Source organism: Montipora capricornis, chromosome 9 (genome assembly GCF_036669925.1).
Source record: "Montipora capricornis isolate CH-2021 chromosome 9, ASM3666992v2, whole genome shotgun sequence".
Lineage (NCBI taxonomy): Eukaryota > Metazoa > Cnidaria > Anthozoa > Scleractinia > Acroporidae > Montipora > Montipora capricornis.
Genome location: NC_090891.1, coordinates 2692636 through 2705135, shown reverse-complemented (window position 1 = coordinate 2705135; position 12500 = coordinate 2692636). Strand labels below are relative to the sequence as shown.

Below are 12500 nucleotides of genomic sequence, written 5' to 3'. Positions count from 1 at the left end.
AGGAATGGTGTACTTCGTGGCTTACTGATTTCGACAAAGAGACACTCCAACTCATCGTCGTGTAAATCATCTCGTGTTCGATAGTTAAGATTGGTGCACAAACACCGCCACCATTGCTTCTGTTAACTTAACGATCTTTTCTGACCAGTTCAAAGCCAGAGTGACTACCTGGTCAAAGTAGAGTGACTGCCCGCAACAGTTTTGGCCTGGAAGTCTATAAAAAAGTTAATTGCTATTAAACTGGTACTATGATCAAAAAATCACTTCCTTTTTTCCTTCAGATTTTGAAAATGTGTTTGCATAACACCAACCTGGGAAAATATTGAGCTTTGACTTTTATCCAAAGGCTGTTTACCTGAGTGTAAGTTTCGGATTTCATTACTCACGTCGAAAAGTGACCGACTGGACCTCAGAGGGTTGGATCTAGGGAAAAGTGACGCCATTTACTCAATAGCTTAAAATTTCAGCGTGTAAAAACAGTTTCAAAACACGAGTTTAAAAATCTGAAATCCTGAAACTCTCGTATTGCATATTAATTCAGTCGCGTACAAACGTATTGCATATTATAATAATAAAGTCAGTATTCTCGTTTGTCTCACGATGTGGTCACTTGTGGTGTAGACCGCGACGTTTCGACTGCATACTGCTAGTCTTCATCAGGCGATGAGGTCGACTGGTTACGCGTCACCTTTTAAGCAGGATGCACCGCTGTGATTGGTTGGTTTTCCGTCGACCTCATCGCCTGATGAAGACTAGCAATATGCAGTCGAAACGTCGCGATATACATCACAAGTTACCACATCGTGAGACAAACGAGAATACTGTATTATTATCGTACTTCACGACGTTCAATAACAGCAAGCTTTTTTACGGTATTGCATATTCTTAAACTAGTGATCTTTTATCCTCGACCCAGCTCTCTCACGATTTAAAAATTAGTAATGGCGGACCGTTAAATAGAAAAATTCCAGTTAAAATAAACAAGTGTCTTTTTGAAATTAAGGCGCAAAACTTGGGTTTCTTAGTGTTTAGTTAACATAGTTTTGAAATCCAAAGGAACAAAAGATTTGATTTTTTTTCACATAGCACCCCTTTAATTCTTAGTTAATATCATTTCTTTCCATATCTTACCTGTAACGGTACATGGGTGACCGCTGATTCGTTTATCTCGTTGCGACTCACAGGGACCATAATGACGCCTGGACGCTGTCGTTCCTCACGAAAAGCGGTAAAGCGTGGAAAAACACCTTGTGTCTCTTGACAGATACGAGGGCAGTGCTTAGGGCATGAGGAGCAATGTACTACGTTGGCTTGTGACAATGCATCCGATTGGTCCAATCTGTTCGGTTGGAATGCCCAGAAACCCATGTAATCATTAACACTTGGCGAAGGGAGGTCAATCTTCTGTGATGCGCTATCTTTGGGCTTTCTCTTTTGAAAGACTGGCGTTTGGAGCACAGAACTCAGACTGTAAAGAGGCAGATTGGGAAGAGGGAATACATCGTCGTCTTCTTCTTCTTCTTCTTCTTCTTCTTCTCCTTCTTCTTCTTCTTCTTCTTCTTCTTCTTCTTCTTCTTCTTCTTCTTCTTCTTCTTCTTCTTCTTCTTCTTCTTCTTCACAAATGAAATAAGAAGGTGAAGAAATAAGGTTACTGACCTCACCGTCATTAACCTGTTGAAAAGAAAAATAAGAGTGGAACGTAATGCTGATGCTGATGATGATGAGGACGACGATGAGGATGATGATGATGATCCCCTGCATGCAACTTGCTTTACGGCACAGTTGGTTGCAATTGGAGCACGTGGCATTAGTAGTTTCATAGGATGCAAAATACAAGCTAAGCTTGTTTAAAACGTCATCCTTGAAATCCAATTTCAAATGGTCGAGACGGCAGAAAGCAAATCGTACGGTTATCTTTAAGAAGATTACGACATTTTTTAATTTCCAAGATCAGACATGTTTCGATGTTGGAATGGGCTAATCGGATGCATTGTCATAATTAATTATGCATGTTTCGCCTAGTTGTTATACAGTCCTAAAGGTTTTTCAAATATTCTGATACTGATGTTCGTCGCATCGAAACATGTCTAGGAAATTTAAAGAAATGTCGTAATCTTCTTAAAGATAAAATTTCAAATGTTTTTCAAAAGCACTGAAAATTAAACGTTTGACCCAAAAATATGACATTCACGTCATGTGATTAAAAACGACACTTCCCAGGAGCAGTGGCTGTCCGAAATTTAAAAAACTTTAAGGTTGTCTCTGTTTCGAAAGCCGGGAAACTAAACCCGTAAATTTGGTTTGTTTGCCCATTAGGAAACCCCCTACGATTAAATGAACGCCTACGGGAAGGTTGATATCGTAGGTCATGGCATCATGTAGGTGATCCGAGATGGGATGGGAGGACTTGATATAGGCGGTAGGGGTTTGTTTAATCATAATTCGGGCCTGATATTGATACTAGGGGTTTTATATGGAAAGGATGATAATGAGGGTTTATGAGATAAGTAAAGGTAGGTAAAGTCTGCTTACGAGCCCAGTGGCCCATTAAGCCGGAGCTTATCCCGGTTTCTGTAGCATGAAGCGACTAGGAGTATTTCTACTCCCCTTTGGGCTACCCCAAGCATTAAATTCGCCGGTACCCATTTATAAACCTGGGTGGAGAACACAACACAATGTCCCCGGCCAGGGCCCGAACCCGGAAGACTCGCTCCGGAGTCGAGCGCACTAACCATGAGGCCACCATGCCTCCATCTTATGATTTAAGTAGTATAGGAAAATGCCGCTCTTTTGCCAGTCCCGTCGTTGTTGTTTAGCGGACCTGCGCAATAGCTTCATATAACTATTGGCTATCCCGAATGTAATCACGTCCTTCTCTCCTGAGTTTCTGAGTTGCTTAGTTGCTGTTGCTGTTCTGACCTAACGGTTTGTTGTGGTTCTGCTTACATCGTTTACTGTGTAAGCCTGGGCTAAGTTATATGGTATCAGAATTTATACTGGGCTTTTATTTTATTAAATGTCATACGACGGAACTGAAACGTGTGAATTGGTAGGATTATACATGCTCTCACTTTCCGCACAAAATTTCAAAAATTGATTGGGACTCTACCGTGACCACGGTGTTGCAATATGCAAGGCCACATCAAGGCAAGTCGAAAAAATAGTACCCTGAGAGGATATGTGCTTACTGTTAATGAACGTTAAACTGCTTCATTCTTATTTGTAATAGAAATTGACAATGAATACTTTTCGAACCTATGAAAACAAGGTGGCAGGTTTTGTAGTGTGCCAGGGCGTAGGCTGTATGGGAAACTATTTTTATGAGATTAATTGCATTGTAGCTGTCGGTAAGTTCCAACAAGTAAAATTAAAGAAGGAAATGAAAAGATGAGCATGAACCACTCTCACTAACCATCAAATGACCAACCTTCGGCACTATATACGGCAATGGAACCACAGAAGCAATTAATTTGCGGATATATATATATATTTTTTTGGTTCTAATGTAACTACTAACTCGGCCAAGAATTCTCCTAACTCATGCTTTCCATCCTATCGCCAGAAATTTGCTTCCCCACCGAAGCGGGAAGGGGAAAATTTGTGGGGCAGTTGTGAATTTTTGAGAAAACTTTTCAAATTTAAATTCTATGAAAGTCAACGTATTAATTTCTATCATTACTCCTTTGAATCAGTTGAAAGCTGTACCACGGTTTACAACCACCGTCACTTGCACGAGCAACACGTGCCTTTTTAACGAATATTTAAAACAATAGAAAAACATCATTTACAAGCAACTCGAAATAGAACGAGTCCGCAGTGAAGAACGTACCAACAACAGGAAAATACCTTATGCACCCCGAATTACAGTTCAAAGACGCCATGTTAATTGAAAACTCATTTTGAGGCATCACGCGAACAAATGGGTCGAATGTGGGCCACCATAAATTCGTCCAAAAATTGCGTTACTTCCGTTTCTCTCCATGGCCAAATTTTGGCAGACCGTATGTTTTTTATTACATTAGTCAGTCACACTGGTCAGTTTTTACAGGGATCGGTTGAAATGATTTCATTCTCTGATATGCCAAAGCGCCCACAACGGACAAAAAAAAACCCCGCGAATTTTAGTCGAAATCACGGAAAAAAAATTACATAGAGCGCTTCTTAGGAGCCTAGCAAAGGCATCTGGATGTTTTTTGTAGCAAAATATGGCAATCGTAAACGATATTCTTGTCAAATAAAAGTGAGCTTCTTTGTCGCGTAAACAGGCTTAGTATTTCACGTAGCTAGCCGTTAACTTACTTTCCACTCTTAAAATTACCTCCAACTACGTTTTGCATAGAATAAGCTTTTAGAAAGATTTTCTTGTCTTCTTAGACGACACTTTTCGATTCGGAGGCATTTTGTGCAAAAATATTTATCACTTCTGGAGTCGCGCGCATTACCCACCCGGTTTGCCCAAAAATATGACCTTTTCTCACTTCGCTAAAAAAATTCATCTACATCTACATATTGGTCACAAAACGAGCAGCCCGTCTCTGGACTTGCTCTAGCATGTCTATTTGGTTTTTTATCTGTAGGGGTCCCATGATGCACAAGCATATTCTAATGAGGGTCTAACCAGTGAGGTATACGCCTGAGCCTTGATTCTCTCAGGGCAAGAGCGAAGATTTCTTTTGATGAATCTTAGTGTCTTATTGGCTTTGCTCTTTACATTTAAAACGAGCATTTTCAATTAAGAGTTTAAGTGATGGTAATCCCTAGATATGCCTGGTGGTCCACCACTTGAAGAATCTGATTCAGCATGGCATATTGGTGGGCCGTGGGGTTTATGATCGGTGAATACGCAGCACACAGCACTTAGAGGGATGGAAATTCATTTGCCAGATTTGAGACCAAACTACGAGTTGGTCCAGGTGCATCAGCTTGACTGTGTATTAGAGACTTTGCGATCTACGACGCGGTTGTCAATTACAACGGCACGAAACAACAATATCATTCTTTAAAAGAGTAAAACTAATCGTGCTGCACGTGCGCACGCATTTTAGCACAAATTCGTGCGGTACTCTGCTCAACAAGGACATAAAATCACCAAATTTGCGGTTTTGACGACATCGCAAGCGCACAAATGTCAATCTACAATTCTATATTTTTACTCTGAAACCGCTCGTACCAATTTAGTTTTAGGATACTTTGCCCGTATTGTACGACGCGAACGAGATGGCCTAACAGCGAGAAACTTACGATAGTGCAAAGTTGTATTTTGAGGTGACGTTTTCGTTGACGAAGCCGTCGTTCCTATTATTGCATATTAAAGGAGGCAGTCAGAAAATAATTTTAAGTGTGATGAGAATTTGCTACCCATATCATTTACATACAGTAGGAAGCATAGGGTTCCAATAACCGTCCTTTCGGGGACTCCTGATAGAACTTTAGCTTCAGTACTGGAACAGCCCTCAAGGACCAAGTTTTGGGTTCTATTTACTAGCCACACCTGCAACCAACCCAAAGTTTGACCACCAATACCATAATAGTCGAGCTTGAGAAGCAAGCGCTTGTGCGCAACACTGTCAAATGCTTTTGAGAAATCTAATAACAACAGGTCTGTTTGGGTCCTGTAGTTAAGTGATAGCGCTAGGTGCTCCAGGGTATATATTAGTTGAGTCTCACATGAACGATGCTGTCTAAAACCATGCTGGTAATGTTGTGCTTTTGCAGGTGAGCCATGATATTGTGAAATATGTGCTCCAGGATTTTGCAAGGGATTGATGTTAATGACACTGGGCGATAGTGTGCTGCCTCTGGCTTAGATCCCTTCTTGTATATTGCTGTTATGTTTGCCGTTACCCAGTCCCTGGGGACGGTGCCAGTATCAATTGATTGTTGGAATATAAAAAAGTCAAAAACGGAGCTATAGCTGGTGCAGCAAATTTCAGTACGTGCGCAGGGATGAGAGTTGCTTTGGATGGGTTGATTTTCTCATGGAGTTTTATAACACCAATATGGTCGATAGCAATGTCTGGCATATCAGGGAATTCACTCTGACCTACTGTTGGTAATATAGGGTTCTCATTGGTAAAAACTCTGGTGTCCTGTGTATTTAGCACCTCTGCCTTCAATTTAGGATCTGCTATGTCTACTCCATTTGATTTCTTGATTTCAGGATGGGTATACCAATTGAGTCTTTGCGTTTGTCTTTAACATACTGCCACAAACGCTTGATGATGGCAGCCTTTACATTGTTAATATTATCCTCAGTTTGAAAATCAAAAAGATTATTTATATATTCCTGGTGAGCCTTCCTCATCTCCTTGTGTACCAGTTTGCGAAGTTGCCTGAATTTAGTACAGTCCTGCTCACCTTTGCTTCGACGGATGGGTCGATTTCTGTGAAATTTGAAAGGATGATTGTTAGAGAATGGAGAAAGAATCCTTGATATAACTAAAAGGTCTTGTCCTGGAATGCGACGAAGAGGTGAATGCGACTTGTTGTTGTTGTTTTTTTTTTGGCTTATGCATTGCTCATGCATACGTATGGCATGTTTATGTTCTTATGCAAATTTTGACAATATTAAATCACAAAAAAAATTCAAGTATCTTTATTTTGAGGTTTCAACACAATTTGTCACTTAAAAAAGGCAAATATCTGTTTTGAAAAATAGAGTTTTGACAATAAAAGGCGACACGGGAAAACCTCGATCCGTTTCTGTAAGCCGTCGATATCACGTGACGTGGTCTTTCTTTCTTTCTCTATCAGTCTTACATCGACCATGATCTAGGGCTGTAAGCACAAAAAACAAGCAAGAAGTGTACAGTTTGTTCAGATCCCGAAGCCTAAAAATCACGATTGAAGCCAATAAAAAGACAGTACACTTCCTTGACGTGACCCTTGACCTCTCAACAGGAAGATGCAAACCCTACATGAAGCCCTACAACAAGTTGGTGTATGTTCACCGAGATAGCAATCCCCCACCCCTCTGCATTACTCAAGAACATCCCACGAAACATCAACAAACGTCTGAGTCTTCGATGAAGCTGCCACCCCTTACCTTACCAAAAAGCTCTTGAGGATGGCGGACACGACCACAGGCTAACATTCAACCCAGAAAAGAACCAAACAAGGAGAAAAACCAGAAGAAGAAATATCACATGGTCTATGTACAACCCTCCGTGGGACTTGAATGTTAAAACAAACCTGGGAAAGAACTTTCTTCTCATCGTTGACAAATGTTTCCCCAAGAACCATCCATTGAACAGTATCTTTGATAGGATCACACTGAAATTGAGCTACTCTTGCACGCCAAACATGAAAACAATAATTGGATCCCACAACAAAAGCGTTCTTTCAGCATACACCACCCAAACACCTGCAGAACAGCATGACACATGTAACTGTAGAAGAAAACCAGAACGTCCGCTTGATGGTAAATGCCTCCAAACTAATGTTATCTACCAAGCCATTGTCACATCCGCTGATACAACGACTGACTCATACGTTGGACTAGCAGCTAATTTTAAAGAACGCGTCAGAAACTATCAGTCATCTTTCTGGCATGCCAGCAAGCGAAACGAAACGGAACTCTCCAAGTACGTATGGACCCTTAAAAATGTCTACTTTACAACAATGTTTCTTAGAAATGTGGTCTGATTTTTAAATGCTCTGATCCACCCGAGTTAAAAACACAAGCACAAAACCGCTAGGTTTATGCAGTTTTTACCTGCTTGTAACGCTTTGATCTGGATTGCCTTCATAATTACTGGGTTGCCAAACCCAGTCGAAATCTGCGTTTCATTTCTCTGTATTTTTTTCCGTGTCATGAAAAGTCTTTCCTGTCTCTCCCCTGCTAAGTAGTGTCTTTGTGTGTAGAGTCTTCTGTGCGTGTGTTTGGTAAGTTTGAGGGGGTACTAGAAATGCATAGATTTCATCCGGTGGACACAGTAGAATATTTGACTTTAATAACCCGCAATGGCGTCGAAAGTTATTGTAACGCGAATGGCGTTTTAGTGGATCTTGAAAAAAATTATTCCCTTATGGATCTCAATAATGGAAAGTCAATAGGATAAACAAGAAAGACGATGAAAATACCATCAGGAATCTTCAAAGCAACGAGTAATAGTCTTCCCCAACAATTGCCTCATTTGCCTTCGGATATCATCAAGTGAGCTTTGTTTCTACTGTTATTTGGCTAGCTGTGGTGTTATATGAAAGACTGAAACAAAATGGCAAATTCTGTATGAGTTTAAAAAGGAATCGAACGCCTTGAATGCATCACATTGTTTACTGAAGTCGCATCTCAGTTATCTGGCAATTTAAATTTATTTTGTACTCAACTCTGCATAGTCTTCAGGGTACAAAAAAAGTTGGAAATGCGACAGTGAAGAATTATTTGAAAGAAAGCTTGACCCAATGAATGCCTAAAAATTAAGCTTTTTAACGACCGTAAAGTGGAATAATTTTTTTTTTTTGTAATTTAAAAGCTTGAAATGAACATTGCAACTCGCCACAGAAAATGTAGTCGCTGATTTACCGGGAAGAGGAAACTAGACTCTGCTCGCCGCCTCCACATTAGGGCCGTTTAGACCAGAGAAAAGAAGCCGAGTCTTACTCTGGCCGCGGCTTACATAAGACGCGAGCACCCAGTATAAATGGTACAAAATCTACGTTCACAGCTTTCTCAAGCCGCGGCTTATCTTGGAGTTTATACTCGTATAAATAGTTCCTTTCGCGTATTATGTACGCCGCGGCCAGAGTAAACCGCGGCTTATTTTCTCTCGTATAAACGACCCTATTGTTTGATTTGCCGCTCATCCAAAGAATTGGATGAGTCAGTCCAGTTTCATCAATATTTTGAAATTTACAACAGCGTGGCAATTTTAAATGAAACCTATAAAAATTTGTCAGTAAAAAAAATGAAATGGCATATTAAGAGTATGGACTATCTTGAGTTTCCAATGAAATGATTCCTTGATTGTCGTGTGTTTGCCAGAGTTGTTGGAAAATATCCCGACTGTTTGTTTTCGTTTTGTGGTTTTGTGGCTACTGGTCACGCGTGGGCTGACACCGAATACATTTAAATTTTTAACGCATGCTCAATACGAAATGTGCAGGCGGCGAGCAGAGTCCACTTTCCTCTTCCCGACGTATCTAGGAAGATCGAAAGAGACTCTGCTCGCAGGGTACCTCTTCGTCGATTTATTCACTGTGCTAGTGTGTACAACACTGAAACCAAACGGTAATTTTCGAGTTGGATACGAGAAACGGAATCGAACACCTTGAGTAGTCTAAGTTTACAATTTTCTGGCTATTTATAATTCTATTTATTTGTACTCAACTCTGCACAGTCTTCTGGTAAGAAACAATAATTTGAAATTTGACTAATTCTTGTTAGTCAAGAAATATTTGAAAGAAAGCTTGCGGTCCATTTTTTGCTTTATTATTGAAAGAAATGGTTCTTCAAAGGAGGGATTGATCAACATTGTTCCAGAGAAGAGTCAGGGCGTGGGTCAATACCCCGACAAAGAAGGCTTCCGGCCCGACAGATGAAATATAAATATTCAGTTAAATATAACAACAAAATTAAAACACGAAAGACGGTAGGTTCTTGGCTAAAAAGTACGTTGTTTAACTCTAAAAGCGATGAATGATATAACATTTCTCATCGATTGTAAACAAGAACTTTGACACAAGGTGATCACGTGCACCTTTGTGGTTGCCTAGCACGTGATTAATTTCTTCCTTCTGACAGAACATAATGTCCTTCCCCAGGAACTAGTGTTTTTACGATCAATTGTCATTAATCTTTCGCCGAGAATTCGAAATTCAGAGTTTAATATAAAAACTATGTTATTTTTTCTTCATCTGTCTTTTGGCTTGCCTTTCACTGTTACAGTTTAGCATGAAAATTTTGCGGGACTGTTTTTTTTTGCGGCGCGAATTCGGACTGAAATTTCCGCTGGGAACGTGGAAAAAATGTGGCATCCTGGAGGCCTTAGAAAATGGTGTACGTGACCTTTTGATTGACTGCTTTGAGTTCGTTTCTTATGCGTCAGAGACTGGAAAAGTATTGTCTTGACTTTTTATAGTTTCGTTTTGTCTGTAACAGGCTTCAATTGCTTTTTCTCAATGCAAATATCAAAATAAACGATCTTTTTGACCCCACTGTATGTGGATTAAAAGCCATTTTTAGTTATATTAACGGGAGTAAAATTTTATGGTTTTTGATTTTGCTGGTGATTTTTTCTGCTGGAACGTATTTTTGCAAATCAAGTACATCCGCAAAATCCGCAAAAATTAAACTCTACGAAATAAAATTGCTTTTGCGATACCATTTGGTGCAAACGTAAACCAAAAAGAGACTTGACCTGTCATCAGATTAGACTGAAAAGAAGAGAAATTATGAAGCGAAATCCTTTCTTAGAGTATGGCATAAACGTTTGCTTAGTGCAACTCTAGACATGCATGACAGGCAGGAAAATGTCCGTCAGAGTAAATTGCAGTTACAAGAATTTGGTTTATCAACGGAGTTGATAATGTAAATTGACCACCGTACAGAGATTCTAAAAGCTGACGTTTCGAGCGTTAGCCCTTCGTCAGAGCGAATCGAGGGATTATGGGTTACGTGTAGTTTTTATAGTAGAGTAGGAGCTACGCTATTGGTGGTAACATGGCAACGTGAAAAGTAGGAATATATTAGTTAAATGAAAAGCGTTCGTTAATACCGTGAGGATTAAGGGTGCCGATTTGAAAGATGAATTTTTGTTCCAGATTCTTGCGGCTTTCCGTCGTACCTAGATGTAGGGAAAGGCCGCAGATAGCCATGTGTTTTTTGGAGTGGTTAGGCAGATTAAAATGGCGAGCGACTGGCTCAGAAGCATCCTTGTCATTCTTCTCAACATCGCGAAGGTGTTCGCGGAATCGGTCACCTAGTCGTCTACCTGTCTCACCAATGTATAATTTATTGCATAACGTACAGGTTATGCAATAAATGACATTTGCGGAGGTACATGTGAAACGATCGGTGATCTTAACAGATCGCTCAGGTCCCGATATCTTGCTAGTGTTAACAATGAAAAGACAAGTTTTGCATCGTGAGCGCGCGCATTTGAAAGTGCCGGGTTGCTCGTTGGTTTTGAGCGCGCTTCTAACTAAAAAGTTGCCTACGTTTTTGTCGCGTTTGAATGAAATAAGTGGAGGTTGCGAAAAGATTCTACCAGTCTCGGGATCATTTTGGAGTAATTTAAAATTACTTGCTTTTGACTGCGTGATTATGAGGATGGAAAGTGAGGGTGAATGGAATTCTGTCATTCTTATCTTTCTGTGACGTTTGTAGTGACGACTGTCGATCAAATTGTTGGGCGCGATGATGGCCTGCTTTGACCACAGAGACAGGATAGCCACGTTTTTCGAAGAACTGGCACATCTCCTCTGATTTGCTGGAAAAATCGGAGTCATCACTACATAGACGTCGAAGTCTAAGAAATTGAGAATAGGGAATGGAGTTCTTGACATGTGATGGATGTGACGATGAATACAACAAATAACTGTGTGAATCAGTAGGTTTGTAGTGCACGCTAGTACATAGCACGTTGCCTCTAATAGAAACTTTGATATCTAGGAAAGCCAATGAAGTTTCCGAAATTTCCCGGGTATATTTAAGAGCCGGATGAAAAGAGTTGACGGAGGTTATAAATTGATCGAGTTCTTCTCTGCTGGATGAAATAGCGCCGATGCAGTCGTCGATGTAACGGCCGTAGAGTTCAGGTTTGGGGCCGTTGTACTGATTAAAAAATTGGTGTTCAACATATCCTACAAAAAGATTGGCATAGCTAGGTCCCATTCTTGTGCCCATCGCTACACCATTAATTTGTTTGTAATAGTTGCCGGCGAATGAAAAACAGTTAAGCGTTAAAACTAGTTCGGCAAGGCGGAGGAGCGTTTCCGAGCTAGGTTCTTTGACAGTGCGTTGATCGAAAAAGTGTTTAAGTGCTTGAAGACCTTCGCTGTTAGGAATGACTGTGTATAGAGATGTAATGTCCATGGTGAAAATAAGTTTGTCTTGGCCGGAGAAATTGAAATCGCGGAAAATTTGTAGTGCGTGTGTACTGTCTTTAATGTATGATGGCAAAGATTTGACGATAGGCGTCATAATCCTGTCTAAGTAGCTAGAAATGAGTTCGGTGGGGCAACTACAGGCAGAAACGATAGGTCGACCTGGGTTGTTGGGTTTGTGAATTTTAGGCAAGAAGTAAATGCACGAAGTTCTAGGGGTGTTGATGATGAGATTAGTGGCAGTGTCCGGTAATTCTTGATTAACTATAAGATTTTGAATGGTGTCTTTGACAAGTTTTTGATTGTTGGAAGTGAGATCTTTAGGGATTTTGGCATAAAACGAGGTATCCGAAAGTTGCCGCAAAGCTTCTTTTTGGTAAAGGTCGGACCGCCAAACAACTACCGCGCCGCCTTTGTCGGCCGATTTGACAACTATGTCGTTGCGTTTACTAAGA

At 40.4% G+C, this 12500-nt stretch overlaps 1 protein-coding gene across 1 annotated transcript in view; it reads right to left on the bottom strand.

Moving 5' to 3' along the window:
- LOC138015243 (uncharacterized) overlaps positions 1-12500 on the bottom strand; it is a 45588-nt gene that overhangs the window by 6881 nt on the left and 26207 nt on the right. Inside the window, exon 3 of the mRNA XM_068862212.1 lies at positions 1132-1671. Coding sequence (XP_068718313.1) covers positions 1132-1671 — 540 coding nt within the window. The remainder of the gene's footprint in view (positions 1-1131; positions 1672-12500) is intronic.